This window comes from Anser anser (genome assembly GCF_964211835.1).
Source record: "Anser anser genome assembly, chromosome: 1".
Lineage (NCBI taxonomy): Eukaryota > Metazoa > Chordata > Aves > Anseriformes > Anatidae > Anser > Anser anser.
This window is the reverse complement of record NC_139720.1, coordinates 33,573,562-33,590,529: the sequence shown is the minus strand read 5'-3', so window position 1 is coordinate 33,590,529 and position 16,968 is coordinate 33,573,562. Positions and strand designations below refer to the sequence as shown.

Below are 16,968 nucleotides of genomic sequence, written 5' to 3'. Positions count from 1 at the left end.
TTCATTGAGCTGAAACAATTTGTCCAAGTACAAAGCTTGTGAATCTTGTTTGTTTAAAATTTTACGAGTAGCAAGGTATGCTAAAAAGCTGCTTGTATTTTACAAGTAGACTTTGAAAGTGCCACAATAATAATTTGCCTTTTAGCTCTGTCAGGATTTCCATGTTCCATTTCTGTTCTGATTTTATTATTCTTGCAAGTTGATTTCTTCTCCCTTGAAGAAAATTACCACAGATGTTAGTTAAGTGACATTACAAATATTTAATATCTGATTTGTTTTCATAGTTGTTATAATAGGATTGAAGACGGTTTGAGACTGCCACATGTGGATGAGTAACTGCTGGTTAACCATAGTGTAGTCACTTCCTAGTGTAATTACTGGGGAGGCTGTCACAGTAGATGCTTTAAATAGTGACAGTCATCTAAAACTACTTTGGGAGTCCTCTACTACTCATTTGCTTTTAAATACAAGATACCTTTTATACAATCAGTAGTGTTTTTCATTATCTTAAGTGTTAATCTGAGCAGTAGACATCCAAAAATCCAGATTAGATAGATATGTCTTTCATGTTCAGGCAAGTTATTGTGGAGAATCTGAATCACTGTGTAAACACACGACAAAGAAGATATGATTATAGTACTGTGCTCTTTTCTAGCCTTTTAAAGGCTAGTGAGGGGAGGCTTGGGGAGTTAATTCTCTTAAAATGATCAAATTGTGTTTATGTTTAATAGACAGTTTTATGTTTTTTGATTCTGCTAACAAAGTAGTAAGTTGTAGAAAGAGGCTTTTGTTGCTTTTCTAATGGTTTAAATGGTGACTGCCTTTGAATATTGATATTGTTTTATCAATAGTAGTTTAATTGTGATTGCAGATGCTGTCCATGTATCCAACTACGCCTCTGAATGTACCTTCAGATGCCTAACATGTCACTTTGTTAGTTTGATTCTGTTCTTTAAAGAGAATCGGTCTGCACTGGGGTTTGGGGGACACCTGGTTTTAGCTACTTAAGCTCTGGCGGCATTTCATACTGACTCTTACATTGCATTATATGAGGGTATCTGTTTAATGGGAGAACATACTTTTATGTTCTTAACTGTGTTTATGTAAATGGTTATTATTAAACTTTAATGTATTTTGCTTTATCTTTAGGCAAAGGATACGCTGTCGCATGTACCCAAGAAGGAGAAGAGAAAAAGCAAGCTTCAGGTTCATCTGGCTCTAGGGGAGCTAGAAGGAAGTCAGTTAATACTACTCCTAGAAGAAGGTCTGCACGGAACACCAAAAATGAGACTTTGGGTCAATCTCGGAGCTCACCTCGGTCAAGCAGTTCTGGGTGCAGCGCCCCTGATGGCAACAACCCACCTCTGAATAAATCTTCTTTAGAATCAGAGAAAGCTCTTCCAAAACGAAAGTCTAAAAGAATAGTTAAACAACAAACACCTCTGGCTAAAAAGAAACTGAGAAGTTCTGCTCGTTCTGAAAAGTCATCCAGTGATTCAGTAGATGATGATGACACTGTTGAGTCTGAAGCACTTCAAACAGTAGATAAAGACCAGCAGTCAGATAATGAAAGCAGTAGTGCAAGCCTTCCACAGAAAAATGATGCAGAAACAGAATCTGCCAATGGATTGGAAAGCTGTAATGAACATACGGAAACTGAGGAAACTACAGGAGAACATAACAAAGATGAAGACACTTCAGGCGATGCAGATACAGGTTTTTCAGTCCAAGAATCTCCAGTACTAACTTTAGGGGGAGAAAGTCAGGAATTTGAAGTAAAAAGTCTTACTGAAAAAAACGTAGATCTTAAGAACCAGGACATCTGTGAAAACACTATTGAACAAATGGAAAGAAGAGCTAGTCCCAGAGATGAGGTATGTGACAATGCAACATCTGAAAAATCAGATCAGATATTGTGTAGTCCTCAAAATGAATCACTGGAGAACACAGATACTTTGACAAAAGTACAACAGTCAATAGATAGTCCAGAAAATGAATTGCTGGAGTATCCTAAACCTTTGGAACAAGATAAGCCATTAGAGAGCCCCAGAAGTAAATTGCAAGAACATACAGAAGCTGTAGAAATAGATGATTCTGGGGCAGAAGAAAAAACAGTAGAAGACTGTGCAAGTACAAATACTCAAAGCTTTAAATCTGTTCAAGACAAAGAACCAGATACATTAATAAGCAATACTTCTACAGACAGTACATCAGAACAATCCTTAAAAGAGAACACCGTGCCAGAAGGTGAAGAGAGTAGAACTTCAGAGTCACCCCAGATAAATGCTGAACATAAACAATTTGGAGAAGATAACAATGAAATGATACCAATGGATTGCGACTCATTTTGCAGTGACCAGAACGAGCCTCAGATTGAACAGTTACCACCAGCTGAAACTACAGAGCAGGGAGAAATGGACTCCGTAGGGTGTGATGCAGCAAACTGTACATCAGTTTCAGGGCTTTCTGATGAAAAAGATGAAACTATTCCTCAAGAAAAAGAGTGTCAGTCAGAAGTGAAAAAAGACAAAAAGACACGAACAAGGAGGTCTAGATTTCACTCTCCATCAACAACTTGGTCTCCTTCTAGAAGAGAGGGCAGGAAATCTCAGTCACCATCCCCTAAAAGGGAGATAACCATAGACAGGAGCTCCCGATCACCGAAGAAGGAAACTGTTAGGGAGGGAAAGAGATCTTTATCTCGGTCTCCAAAAAGAGAGACACACAAAGATGAGAAAAAAGCGCCATCTCGATCTCCAAAGAGGGAGACTGTCAGGGAAAGCAGGAGATCGTCTTCTCGGTCAAGAACTAGGGATTCATCTCCAAGGCAAAAATCTAGATCTCGAAGCAGTGATAGAGATAGTCAAAGAAGAGATCGTGATAGAGAGAGAAGAAATAGGAGATGGTCTAGGTCCCGGTCACGATCTAGGTCAAGATCACGATCTAGGACAAGAAATAAAGGTTTTTCATTCTCTAGAAATGAGAGGGATGGTCATTCACCTCGTTGGAAAGAGAGATGGTCAAACGACAGCTGGAGGAGTCCCAGAGGAAATGATCGATACAGAAGAAGTGATCAAGAGAAACAGAATGAAAATCTTAAAGAGAAGGACAATACAGAAAAAAACAGTGATGATCAATGTTCTTCAGACAAGCGGAGGAATGATTGTCCAGATTGGGTAATGGAAAGGATAAATTCTGTTCCTGAGGGCAGGAACAGAGAGAGAGACAAACCACATTGGGAAGACAACAGACATGATAATTCAGGACACGGTTGGAATAAAAACTTTGGTTCAGGCTGGATTCCAAATAGAGGGAGAGGTCACCGGGGCAGAGGTGGACGTGGCAGAGGTGGTTTCATGTATGGAGACCAGAGTGAAAATCACTGGCAGAATAGAAAACCTCTCTCAGGGAACTCAAATGGTTCTGGGAATGAAACTACAAGGTTCTCAGAACATCAGCCATACAAACATAAGAATGAGCAGGATTATTCTTTTGATACACCTGCTGATAGATCTGGGTGGACGTCTGCCTCCAGCTGGGCTGTGAGAAAGACTTTACCTGCTGATGTGCAGAATTATTATTCAAGAAGAGGACGGAATTCGCCAAGCCCACAGTCTGGATGGGGAATGAGACAGGAAGAGGAGACGCCTGAACAAGGTATTCATAGATTTAAAATAAAGGTTCATCGCAGATTCAGTAGATGAGTAAAATTCTAGTCATGTTGCCCTCATAGTTGTTTAGTTCTTCAAAATAAATTGGGGTGAATTCATGGTCACTTTGCAATATGTACATATGCTATGTATAGCATCTGCCCACCTTTTAAAAAAGGTATTTTTTTCAGTGAGATTTGCAGTTGACTGTGCAGACCCACAACATAGATTTGTACTTCTTGCTTCTAAATAAGCTTTTTCTTCTTTAAATTTAAAAAAAAAAAAGGGGTTACAAATGCAAAACTACTTTAGCATTAAAATTCCTCTAAAGTCCAAATGTCAGTCTAGTGGGGGGGTTGGTTTTTTTTTTTTGAGTATTTTATAACTAAAAGGTAACTCCCTGATAGAAATAAACTTTCTGGTAGAAAATGAGTTGACTATAGATGAGACAGATTCTAAATAGCTAAGAAGACATCCACAGATCGTTAATGCTCTGAAGTAAATGGCAGGTGTGAATTGTATTTAAAAATCATAAAATCCAGTTCTGAAAGCAGCAACACTTGACAATGGGAAAGGGCATCTTGCTTCATCTTTCGTTTTTATATGTTTTCATTCTATATGCCAGAAGTTTTATCCTCCTTTTCAAAGGTAACTGCATCAAAGGCTTCTCGGTTTTGAGGAAGCTTTGTCAACCTTCAATTTGTTGCAGGAAAATTTATCAAACCTTTAATTGCAAGTATTGTGCATTTTGTGACATATTTTATAGTTTGGTGATGGTCATTCTAACTTTTGGAACCTGAATTTCAGATGAGAGCATTACAGTGTTCCCTTAAAACTGGACAAAGCACGTTAGGTGGGGGGAAAAAATAATAATAATCATACAAAGAAAAAAAAAACAGTGACTTGGGGTGCAGAATAAGGTTTTAAGTCCTGATCCCTTTGAATTAGGTGAGAGGGCCCTCCAGGGAGGGATTCTGAGGGAAGGGTAATACATCTGAATTATAATTTATCAATCATTGCTCAGAACTAGTTTCTTGACTTTTTGAAATGCTCGCCTTTTATACCTACATCGTAAATTTTAGCTTCTGTTGAAGGCAGAGTGAGATAGTAAAATCATGTTTTTATAAGAAGTGCCATCCCATGAGGTTATTTTTACTTCCAGGCTATATCTGTTGTACCATTGCAAAGTTTTTGAACAACTCTTTCTGAATATGAGCGTTTTTGAAGTTTGTTGAGAGTGATTTATTATTCAGTGAAAATACACAGCAGAGTATTTCTGTAGATACCAGAAATGGCTACAGTGAGCGTGTATAAACTGGGCAAAGAGGAGCAGAAAATAGTGTATGGGATAACATAAGACTAAACTTCTGCAATTGCAGGAGCTGGATAAGTTAAGGTGTCTTGCTGTTCTTTGGGAGAAATCCAGTTTCATTGTGATGGAACAATTTATTAGGTGTGTTGTGGGAACAAGCAGAGAAAATGGAAATTCAAAATGCAGGCTTCCACAGTAAGCTGACCTTTTTAAACCCAGAAACCAGTATTTGTCTGGTGATGAGTGCTGTGTGATGAGTGATGTGGTGCAGTATCTTTAAAATACTCAAATAGAGAAATCTCTTTGATACTCTATGCTTCATGAAGAGTTTAGACAACTGGTTCCACTTTATGCTTAATAAAATACATATTTTGTTTTATTTACGGTCTGTTTTTTCTTTGGATAGATCCAAACCTCAAAGACCAAGGCAACCAGCAAAGTGATGGCTCTCAGTTACCAGTAAATATGATGCAGCAGCAAATGAATGTAATGCCGCAGGTGAACGCACAGCACCAACCTATGAATATGTTTCCGTACCCCGTGGGTGTCCATCCTCCCATGATGAACATGCAACGCAGTCCTTTCAACATCCACCCTCCGATGCCCATGCATCTCCACGCCGGAGTGCCTCTCGTTCAGGTAGCTGCTCCCACAAATTTGTCTCAGGGATTACCTCCGCCTCCACCTCCACCCCCACCATCTCAACAAGTCAACTACATTGCTTCACAGCAAGATGGAAAACAATTGCAGGTATGCTTTATCAGAAGCCTTGGCAAGAGCAGCAGTGAGGCAACACATGAGTTAAGGGTTTCTTAAATTTAATACTATATACTTGATAAGCTTATACTTGCAGTTTCTTTCTCTCTTGCCTGTTTTCTCCCACCCCACATCAAATTTTAAGTGGAAGTATCCATGAGGACATCAGAAGTCTGGGGGGCTGTAGCTTTTAAATAATACATAACACCATAACTGATTTTGTTTGGTTTTGTGGTAATGAGATGTTCCAGCTGGTAATGGGACACTGAAAAATTTATTCAGTACTGTCCCTTGCCCTGTTTCCAGAACTAAGGACAAAAAGGTAATTTCAAGTTTTCCCCTTCAAAATCGGGGGTTTGCTGTAGAAAATGCTTGAATCCTCTTTCAGCAGTGTGTAGGAAGTGACCTCAGCCTCTTTGTTGCGGTTCTCATCCACTGGGATGTTGTTTGGGCAGAGTAAAATTATCATGAAGTCCTGCATGGCATCGGTTTGTTCCGCACTTCCATTCTCCAGCTGTCACTGTCTCAGCAGCTCCACCACTACCACCCCCACTGCCACATTGTCTGTTGTTTAATCTTTTGAGCCCTTTTGTCAATAATTTCCAAGTTTTCTTTGGTATGTTTTCCTTTTCCTTCTTGCCCAGTTCTCCTGGTTTTGTATGCCTTGTTTGAGACCTAACTCTTGCTTCATTTCTCCAGTTTCAAAAACTCGGCTGTGCTTGGGGCAGACCAGACCAGCTCTTTGTGCCTTCCAAGATAGCTTAAAACAGCCTTTGTGTATGTGAGCTCCTCCTGTACCCAGCTGTTTATATTAAGAGTTTATATATCAGGGAAAGGAAAACGAACAACTTCCAAGAGAATGCACGATCATGCAAGACGTAATGCCGTGTCTGTGATGTACAAAGGGTTCTTAAGGGCTTGACTGAGGTTTGTGCTTTTCTTCTGTTGTAGGCCTCCTTCTCTAACCTGAAATGCTTTCCCCCGCCTACCAAATTAAAAAAGAGATGTTCTAGAACAAAAAGTTCCAAACCTCTGTTTTATGCAATGTCTCTGAAAAAAAATTGAAATGAATTGATAAATGGCTAACATAACATTCTTTTCACTCTCAACTGCTGTTGTACCGACATAGGAACAAACAAACAAACAAAAGTACCGTGGGAAATACTGAGTGGGTTTACAGGCCATATGAAATACTTTAATAGCGAAAGTAAAACAGTAAGGTACTATTTGAATTAAAATGGTTGTAGATTCCTTGTTGATTTCATTTGTGCCTGCTGTCTGTAATTAAAATATTTTCACAGTTGGAAATCCAGTACGTTTTATTTCTAAAATGTAAGAAGCCAGAGTGCAGGCTGTGAACCTCTGCAAAATTTACCATCTAGTGCAGCAATAGGTATGATTCTATAGCAATTGGTTATTGCTCCAAAATACAGGTATTTGTTAAGAAAGCCCCTGGTATATCTGTTGCTGTTACCTTCTGTGGAATGATGTCCATGAACCTGAACGTTCCTGGGAGCTCCTGCTGCTTTTTCTTTGAGCTTGCATTGAGCAAGTCCTTGGTGGTAGCACAATACAAATTAATGAATACTTCAGGGCTCCAACATGTCCTGCCTTGTTCAAAGGAAGATGAAGAGGGAGCACTGGCAAGCTTTAGTGTACTGATTATAACAGTTTGATTATCTGTGTCTTTTCCCAGGATTTCAATCATTATTCTTCATCTGGATATATGCAGACCTGAAAAAAGTAAAGCTGATTACTTGGGGTGGGACAGGGGAGAAGCATTTAGGGTAGCTTGCCAGAAACATTCTTGGCTTTTGCTAAAAACAGTCTCCATCTGAGTTGCTGAGAGCTACTTCATTTCTCAATTTCCGAAGTATCAACAGTGCTCATGGTACACTTTAGTGATGTTTGGAAATGTGTAATAAATGGCTTTTCCTTAAGAACAGACCCTGGTGCTTCAGCCAGCATTTCACATCCCTTGAGTCAGGCCGTAGGTGTTTACATGTTTGAAATTCACATAGAAGTTCAAGCCAGTTACAAACATGAAAATAAACGTTTCAGAGCAGTGTAATTACAAGACATGAATGCAGGTGCGTGTTAAGGTAATTTTTGTATGATTGTTTAGGTGATGATTTTCATTTTTTGGTGTTAATCTGATTTACATCTATGGGCCTCCTGTTCTCTCCTGTGACAAAAAGATTCTGCAGCCATAAGGTTCCTTCATGTGCTAACACCTTCCACATCTGCTTGCAGGACACCGTATTGCTGGGATCTCCATCAGAGCCAGAATCCAGCAGCCACAGTGAAAACACAGCGGACGCCTTATTTCTCATGCTCTTTTTTTTCCCCTTTGAGTAGATCTGGTATCACATGCACATCTTCCATAACAACGAACGGCGTGGAAACGAGTTGATGAACCAAAGCACGTAGCATTTAGTGCTTTTTCAATAGGTGCTGAAACATGTAGAAAGATTTGTTGTCATACCGAAGGCCAATGTATTAACTCCTGATAACTTTTTAAAACAGGGTATGCAAAATGCTGCTCATGTGAGTAATAACATGAGTGCTCCAGCCTTGCCTGCTCCAACAGCAGTCCTGGGAAATGTGGGAACAGTTCAGGGACCAAGTTCTGGTAATGCAACGTCATCGAGTCACGTCAAAAGCTCTAACCCAGCTGTAAAACCAGGAGAAAACAAAGCAAGCGTGACAGTGGAAGCCAGTGCAGATAGCTCGAAGAAGGACCAGGCAAGTTCAAAGTTGTCCATATGCACACACACCTTATGAGATACTAAAATTATGACTATGATAGTACCTCTTCTATGTGTATCCCATAATACTGTCATCTCCGTGATACTTTTCTGACAACTCCAGACTATAACAAACTTTGTTTGATTCTTGGCAATTGATTCTTTTTAATGTAGTAGTCTTTAAAGCAGTAGCAGTACTGTTATAAAAATCACTGTAATTGCTGTGGAACAGCATTACGTTCGTAATAAAACATAGGCAGCTCTCACAAGTGCTGGAATTTGAGTAAGGGGAGTGTAGTTTTCTAGTCTTCTATAGTAAATTTTGTGTGTTAAGTTTTAATTTGTGATAGATAAGACATACACAGACTCTAAAAATAATACTCCAGTTTTGTTTTTTCATCAGAAATTGTTAATTCAAGAAAAAGCGGCACAAGAAGTGAAACTAGCTATTAAGCCTTTCTACCAAAATAAAGACATCACTAAGGAAGAATATAAAGAAATTGTGCGGAAAGCTGTAGATAAAGTAAGTTGATCTGTTAACAAAATCTGAAATGGGTGTGTTTCAACTGAGGCAGGTTTGGGGTGGGTTTTCTGACCACGTGGGAACTACTGGTAGTTGCTGGGAGGGGAAACAGGAAAAGCAAAAATACCTTTGTCTGTCTTCATCCACAGGAGTTCTGCCAGCTCGTGGGAATGGAAGTAATTTATTGTTGGAAAGAGTTGAATGGGAATTGGGAAGTATTTGGGAAATTTTGATGATTTCCAAAGTTACTCTGAGAGGTAGAAACCTCGGGTATTGGGAAAATAAATATGAAGCAATGACAAGTTAACAGATGAATTTCAAACATATTTTTCTTTAAAACTGTTGTAGGTTTGTCATAGCAAGAGCGGAGAAGTTAATTCTGCAAAAGTGGCCAATCTAGTGAAAGCATATGTAGACAAATACAAACATTCTCGGAAGAAAAATCCAGAAGAGGCAGTCTCCTGTGACAGGAAATAGAACACATTTTCAGTTTTTAATTTTATTCTATCTGCAAAGTGCAATTTCAACATGAACCGTAAACTGAAATTTGTACATGACAGTGATTTAAATCTGCTTTTGATAAAATTATTTTTCAATGTAGTATATAATGTTTTGTTTAAAGAAATATAGATCTACAGGGCAACTTCTTTATTCCTTTTTAAAAACAGATGTCTAAAAAAGTAAAAGGTGTAAAGAAGAATCATTAGGAATGTACGATTGTGTGGATACTTAGGTGTACAACATTTTGACTTGAATAACAGTGCATTAAATTAGAAACTTTTGTCTAAGTACATTGGTTTTGGAACAGGTATGTACAGTACATGTAATCAGTCAGATTAATTTTTTTCTTTTGATTTCTCCCTAATTATAGCAAAGATAAAATAATGTATTGCCTTGACAAATATTTCTAGCGTTAACTGGACAGGCTGAATGCAGGGGTCACAATGTGTATATAAAAAGGCACATGGAGTTCTCTGAACAGAAGAACTGTTTAGATTTTTAAAAGAAAAATCATAAACAGTTAAATTCAGTGCCCAAAATCATGGGCACTGTGCCATCTGTTGTAACACCAAATAAAAGTTATGCTGCTTGTTTTTGTTTGTGACGTTTTTCAATTTGTTTCAAGGTAGTGGGATGAACTTGATCGATTTTTATGTGCTGAAAGCCCTCAATCACTACACACTGACAACCCCAGTTCCTGTCTAATCCTGCCCATAGCTAGTGAAACAGCGTAGAGAATTGCTCTGTGTTGGATGTTCAGACACACAAACTAGTTTCTTGTACTTCACGTAGGATCAGGAAAGCTGGAATTTGTCTCCAGGTTCCCAGTTGATCAGAGGCTGACAGTTGTGCCAGGCTTGGCTGCGTAATATTTGCCTTCGTTAGCTAGGGACCGTAGCGTGGATTGCCAAACTGCTATCACTGAAAATGCACAATCTGAAGTCAAGTGCAGCAGCTTCTATATTTCCCCGACCACTTTTCTACAGAGAGGTTCGTAGAGGTGCCACAAGCATTTTAAAAGCAGATCTGGGGTTATCAGAAGTGCTAGAGGAATGCTTACACCTCACGTAGAACATCTTCTGCTGAGATCGCAGCAGGGTGGTTGCTGAAATACTGAGACAAATACGAGCCTCTTTTGAGAAAAATAGCTTGGGATCCTTCTAGCTCTGAGTAGGGAAGAAATCTTTCTCTCAGATTTACTCTGGAATAGGAAGATGTTCCCTTTCTCTCAGGATGCAGTGAAAACTTCAGCTCTCCCCCTTCAGTCCTGCTGCATGGTAACAACCTTTGGTGTTGGCTCAGCCTGGCATCTGCTCCAGCCAAAGGTCTCCTGGCCCAAAAGCATCCTGACACAAAGTATTGATAGAGTTTTTTGATAATTTTTCTCCTAGTAGCCCGTAGTTCCCCAAGTTAACTTTTCTAGACAGAAAACTCAGTCTTACCTGCTAAGCAGCTTCTGCAGAAGCCTGAGGATGAGCTAAGGGATAAACACCCATGTACACACTCGTGGTTATATAGAGAGATATCTGTAAAAATGTGATGTTTGTCACAGCAGTTGATCACTTGGTTTTAACTGTAACTTTCTGCAGACTTAACGAAACATTTGACTGTCTATATTTATTTTTGTGTGCCTAAATGAAAATGCTATGTAAATTAGAGACTGCTATAATACATTTTCTACAGTCAAGACAGGCTTTAGATTTTTCAAAATATTCAGTTTTACACTGTGGTAGCAATTTGTATGATCTCTTGAACTATTTTAAGCTAAAATTGGTTAGCACTTTTTGAAAAATGTAGCAAATTGCTATGTCTATCCTGGTTTATCACGCCGTGCGTACTTATTTTTATTACATTTTACTTCTCCGAATTTTTGGATTTGTAATGACTTTTTATATCTTTTTACTCTATACAGTTGAGCCTTGCTATAAAGCTCCTTTCAGGAGCCAGATAAGTGTTCATGTCTCGTTTTTCTTTTAAAGGAGAGGTGGAAATTGGGTGGGAAGGAATGATGGAGCACACAAACTGGGAGAGCTGCTCCTGGCTGGCTGATCAGCTGTCACTTGCTGCCGTGTTGTTGGGGCAGCGACTGTAGTGATGCTCCTCTGATTTCAAAACGTTAATGAAGAATATGGGATAGATGAGAATGTGATCGGTGACTTTATTTTTTACAGTGAAATACTTCAGAACTTACCAGAAAATATGCAGTTCATTACAATTTCTATGCTGAATTTAAAAAAATAAAAAATAAAATGAAAAAATGCATTGCCTTAATACATAGCCTCTCCTATTTTACCCGAAGAGCAGTACGGTCTCTGTTGGTGTGACTGCCCGAGAAGGCATGTACTTTAACCTTGTAGTCTTGTTTTTGTTAAAATAGTATGAGAGCTGTATTTCTATTTATTGAAACTCCTTGTACTACATGCACTAGTACTGAAGGCAAGTGATGGGAATGTGCAGTGCACCTGCTGCCCATGGGGTATCAGTAATTCATTCGATCCGAATTGCCTTGAGGTAAACAATGACAAAACTGTATACTTTCTGTGAACTTATGCAAATGATAAGGATTTTCCTTGCACTCCTTCCACTGTCTCACTGTGCATGCTGCTTGAATGTCTCATCCTAAAGATGTGTCTTAGGAGCACAGTGGCTGTCCAAAGCCCACAATACGGTGTTTGTAGCAGAAGGCTGGAGTGCTGTCTACTGAAAAAATACTCTAAGAACTAGTTTTGTGTAGTGCTTAACATTTTCTAATAAATTCTTTTCACTAAGCTGGCAGTCGTCTGTGTTTGGTCTTCAATGATTCTGGCTCAAGTGGTTTAATTCAGAAAGCAGCATTAATTGCTATTACTTCTATACCTGCACATAATCTTGTTTGTGTTGTCTGGGCTCCCCCTCCTCTTCCCCACTGTACGTTCTCAGTTAGCCTGCCCTCACCCTGCCTTGTCTGCCTGAAAATGCTGCGAGCTGAAGAAAAATAAATGCATGTGGCAAAATGTTCGTGTACTGACGTGCCGCAGTGGTGACTCCAGGCACTGCTTCTTGCCAGGGAGGGTCGGGACTCAAACCAGCCAAGCCCCGTCCCACACATCTGCGGGGAGCACTGAGCAAACTGGGCTTGGCAGAAACAGCCCCTGGAGAACCTAGCACCCGATGTCCCACCTCGGGTGGGAGCTTCATTCCAAGCACCTCGTTACTTTCTGGGACTATGCCTGCAGTACTTTCTGAGGTACCTCCCCAGGTACACGCAGGCACTGTCACAAGGCTTGTGCAAGAGCCTCCTGTCCTTGAAGGTGGCTGCCTCCCTGCTGGGTGAGGTTCCGAGAAGCTTCGTTAGATTCCGGCTGTTATGGCTGAGAGATTATAGAATCATTAGGGTTGGAAGAGCCCTCCAAGATCATCTGGTCCAACCATCACACTACCACCAATGTCACCCGCTAAACCATGTCCCTAAGCACCAGGTCCAACCCTTCCTTAAACACCCCCAGGGACGGTGACTCCACCACCTCCCTGGGCAACCCGTCCCAATGCCTGACTGCTCTTTCTGAGAAGAAATGTCTCCTTATTTCACAGAATCACAGAATCATCTAGGTTGGAAGAGACCTCCAAGATCACCCAGTCCAACCTCTGACCTAACACTAACCAGTCCTCCACTAAACCATATCACTAAGCTCTACATCTAAACGTCTTTTAAAGACCTCCAGGGATGGTGACTCAACCACTTCCCTGGGCAGCCCATTCCAATGCCTAACAACCCTTTCAGTAAAGAAGTTCTTCCTAATATCCAACCTAAACCTCCCCTGGCGCAACTTTAGCCCATTCCCTGTAGACCTGTCGCTGGTTACCTGTGAGAAGAGGCTGACCCCCAGCTCCCCACACCTCCCTTTCAGGTAGCTGCAGAGAGCAATGAGGTCTCCCCTGAGCCTCCTCTTCTCCAGACCAAACAACCCCAGTTCCCTCAGCTGCTCCTCACAGGACTTGTGCTCCAGGCCCTTCACCAGCTTCATAGCCCTTCTCTGATGGTACTTGTGGTGGCAATGGATGGCCCTGCCTTGCTTCTGTGTGTACTGGAAGTGGGCACAGGGGATTAGGCAAAGAACACACCACTTTGATGAGCAAGAGTGGAAATTAAGGCCACGACAGGCGGCTTGGTGAGGATGTTAATTGCGGAGAGCGAGGTTCAGAGGTGTCCAGCCACTGAGGCCAAGAACTCTTCAGAAGGAGGACTGGTACTTGGAGGCATGAAGTGCCTGGGAGCCGGTCTGGTGAAGCTGGGTTAGCAAGACGATGGGCACGTTGGCTGCAGGAAGGGGTTTGTCACTCCCGGTGAGTGTGCAGGTACCTCATGTAAGTCAAGATCGCTGCACTGGGGGCTGATGGACAGACAGACCTGAAACATGGTCTTGAAGAGGAAAGTAAGGGAACTGACCGCGTTCATTTAAGGTTGGACTCAATGACCTTAGGTGTCCTTTCCAACCTGAACAAGTCTATGACTGCAGTTAATTAAAAACTAATTGCCTGATTTGTAAGTCAGCCTGATGGCCACCTACCTGCTAGGGGCCATGAACTGTTCCAGGCATGCTAACAGCAGGAACTTCATCTATGGCCAAAAAGAGCTCTTCAGCACCTTCTGGCTGACGTGCGGCTCCCCGTGCCACCCCCTCCGGTTTCCTGCAGCTGGAGACAAGCTCGCAGGCACCCGGCCCCTGCGTTGTTTGCGTGATGCTGCTCCCGCATCGCTTTGGCCCGCGTCGGGTTTGCCTGAGGCTCCTCAGCCTGAGGAGCACCGGAGCGACCCCGCACCGCCAGGGTGGAAACGGTTCTGGGGGCGCCCGGCCCACAGCACACGAGGGATAGAGGCAAGTGGGGCAAAAGGCAGGTGCAGCAGCAGCACGTTGGTCAGGACTGAAATTTTGAGGCGCCAGATCCATGTTGGTCTGGTTTATGTGGCTAAGGCCTTTCTGGATCCTGCTTGTATGATTCCCCTTGAAATCTTTACTCAGTTTTGCCATGAAGAGATCATTGCACTTGAGAGTAATTAAAAATAAATAACTCACAAGTTTGTAGCTTCTGCAGGAGATACATCCTGGGCATTGTGGCACATCGGTGCCATCAGTAAAACGAGTAGGCTGAGTCCAAAAGTGCCCCCCCCATGGACTTGCACCTTCTGAATCCTAGAGAAGAAACCAGTCTGTAAAAGATTTTTCATTATTATTAAGTATTATAATATGCATAAATAGTTTATTTTAAAAGGGTACAATGGTAAGGACAATACTAAATAACCAATTTCACTAATTAAAGAGTGCTTAGAAGTAGCAACTTTCAAAATAATCAACGGAGCATCTATGAATATTAAAAACAAAATCAGTAGCCCATGGGGGAAAAAAGCCCAAATAGCTAATTGCACAAAAGGAGATGAGTCTGGGAGACAGCACCAGCTGGAGCACTGAACTTGACAATATTTTTCCCGCAATATTGCTGAATTACAACTCCCAGAGCCTCATGAGCCAGCAGTAAGACTTCAGCCTGAGCTTCATTTCCACGGGCTGTTTGTGCCACAAGCCCAGGGCATGGCAGCGATGCAGTCAATGCCATTGCACACAGCAAACAACCCAAACGAGAGCGGAACCCAACACAGAGAAAAGTGACTGCAGGAGCCAAAACCGAGGAATTTTGGCAGCAGGTTGTCATACAATTACTTCTGAAATATTGCAGAAATTAAACCTACAACCACTAATTTTAATTTTTATGAGGCACATAAATCAGAAATAGCCAGGGATTCCTAGATGCTTCGGTTCAAGAGCAAGTGGGAGGAAAGAAAGTAGCCCTTGGAAGCTGGAGTTTACTCACCTGTTCTCTGCTCTTTCACAACTCAGGGCCAGGAGGGCAAAACCAGTGGGTTTTGCTATGGGGGTCAACCATTGGCAAATCGGCCAAGACTAAGCTCTGATGCCGAAGGGGAAAGCAGGCAGCCCCGGCCTTCTTCCTCCCCTAGGGCTCCCTCGCCACAGGTGGGCAGGGTCCCCGGGAGCCTTCAGCAGAACCGGGACGAGGGCGCAGCCTCGTGCCTTAGCATTCACCGCACAGCTCCAGCCGAAACCACGTGCACAGGCAGCCCTGCCCAGAGGACATGCAGACATTGGGGGCTTTGAGAAGTCTCCTCTCAGCCAGGACAGCAAGCTACCCACGGGCCTGTAGACTTTAAAACCCCCAAGAACAACAAAACAGCAAACCCTCCCAACGCACAGCTTGCAGCAAAGTCACCTGGAAGGTATTCACAGGGTGCCTGACCCAGCTGCCCGAGGGGCACCCGCTGTAGGAGCAGAAGCTAGACCTTGCCATGAGGATCTTCCCCTTTTGGAGAGTTTTGCTGCACTAACACTGCATTTCTTTCCATCAACTGTAAAAGGCCATCAGTTCACCCTGCCTTTTTTAAAGGTGTCAGCCCAGACTGCTCCCTGGCTCTCTCATCACAGACTGGGAGAAGCCAAGGCACAAATGGCAACGATGGCGTAAGAGAAAGCAAATGGTAACACACACACGAGGATGGCTTTGAAGTCACAGTGATTTAAGCCCAGATCTCTGATCCTGCCACAAACAGCACAAACAAGCTGCTGATAATCGTTGTCCTGTGGCAATCAATCAGCCTCCAATTCTTCAACTTTTCAAAAGGATCCAGAGCTCGAAACCCTCGCTGCCCCTGCCGCCTTCAGCACCTTCAAAACCTCAAAGCGAACAGTTGGTAGTAACAAAATGCTCTGCCCCTCGCGTGCTCTGCCCCAGGCAGCAGGCAGGCAGGTCGGTGCTCATTGCCACTGCCGGCTGCGCGCCCCAGCCCTGCTGCAGGAGGGACCCCGGGCGCTGCATCAACCAGAAAAGCCGCCCATAACTTAATAGAGGAAAGAGCTGACTTACACATCAACCGTGCTTGTCCTCCTCTTGCAACAGTTTCCAGCGGCGTAGCCCATGCAGCATCAAATAAATGCTGCCACTATGCTGAGAAAATTTACAACCTTCAGAAAACTCAGCGTGGTGACAGAGGAGTAATGTGCACCTTGGCAAGAGGCGCTACTGGCACCCCTGCTACACTCATAAACTCTTCATAAGAGGAGCTTTAACTGTAGATGCAAGAGATTTCTTTGCTTTAAAAACACACCTAACCTGGAAATAGTACAATATAGTTTTGATGCTGTTTTTTTTTGTTGTTGTTATTGAGGGTGGTGGGTTTTGTGTTTTTATTCTTTCTTTTTTTTCTTTTTCTTTTTCTTTTTCCCCCAAGAAGTTGCTACTCTTCAAGAAGAAGCTTGGGGTTAAGCTGAAAAGGCAACGTTTTATGACTAAGTTCCTGACCTGAAGCTCACTGAAGATCCCAGCACTTGTCCAACTGGTTGCAATGAGCAGAGGTTTCATCCGAAGTGACTTACAATGAAGAAGATACACATAATAAAATACACATAGTATGCATTTAACTGCTCCAATATA

At 42.1% G+C, this 16,968-nt stretch overlaps 1 protein-coding gene across 2 annotated transcripts in view; it reads left to right on the top strand.

Annotated features, from left to right (window-relative positions):
• Positions 1 to 12,261, top strand: part of SCAF11 (SR-related CTD associated factor 11) — a 47,902-nt gene extending 35,641 nt beyond the window's left edge. Inside the window, exons 11-15 of one of the 2 annotated variants that reach the window (XM_083845524.1) lie at positions 1,150 to 3,657; positions 5,369 to 5,712; positions 8,245 to 8,463; positions 8,869 to 8,988; positions 9,337 to 12,261. In XM_083845524.1, coding sequence (XP_083701650.1) covers positions 1,150 to 3,657; positions 5,369 to 5,712; positions 8,245 to 8,463; positions 8,869 to 8,988; positions 9,337 to 9,465 — 3,320 coding nt within the window. In that variant the 3' untranslated portion in view covers positions 9,466 to 12,261. The remainder of the gene's footprint in view (positions 1 to 1,149; positions 3,658 to 5,368; positions 5,713 to 8,244; positions 8,464 to 8,868; positions 8,989 to 9,336) is intronic. The other variant, XM_083845523.1, reaches the window with a different exon arrangement.
• The last annotated feature ends 4,707 nt before the right edge of the window (positions 12,262 to 16,968 follow it).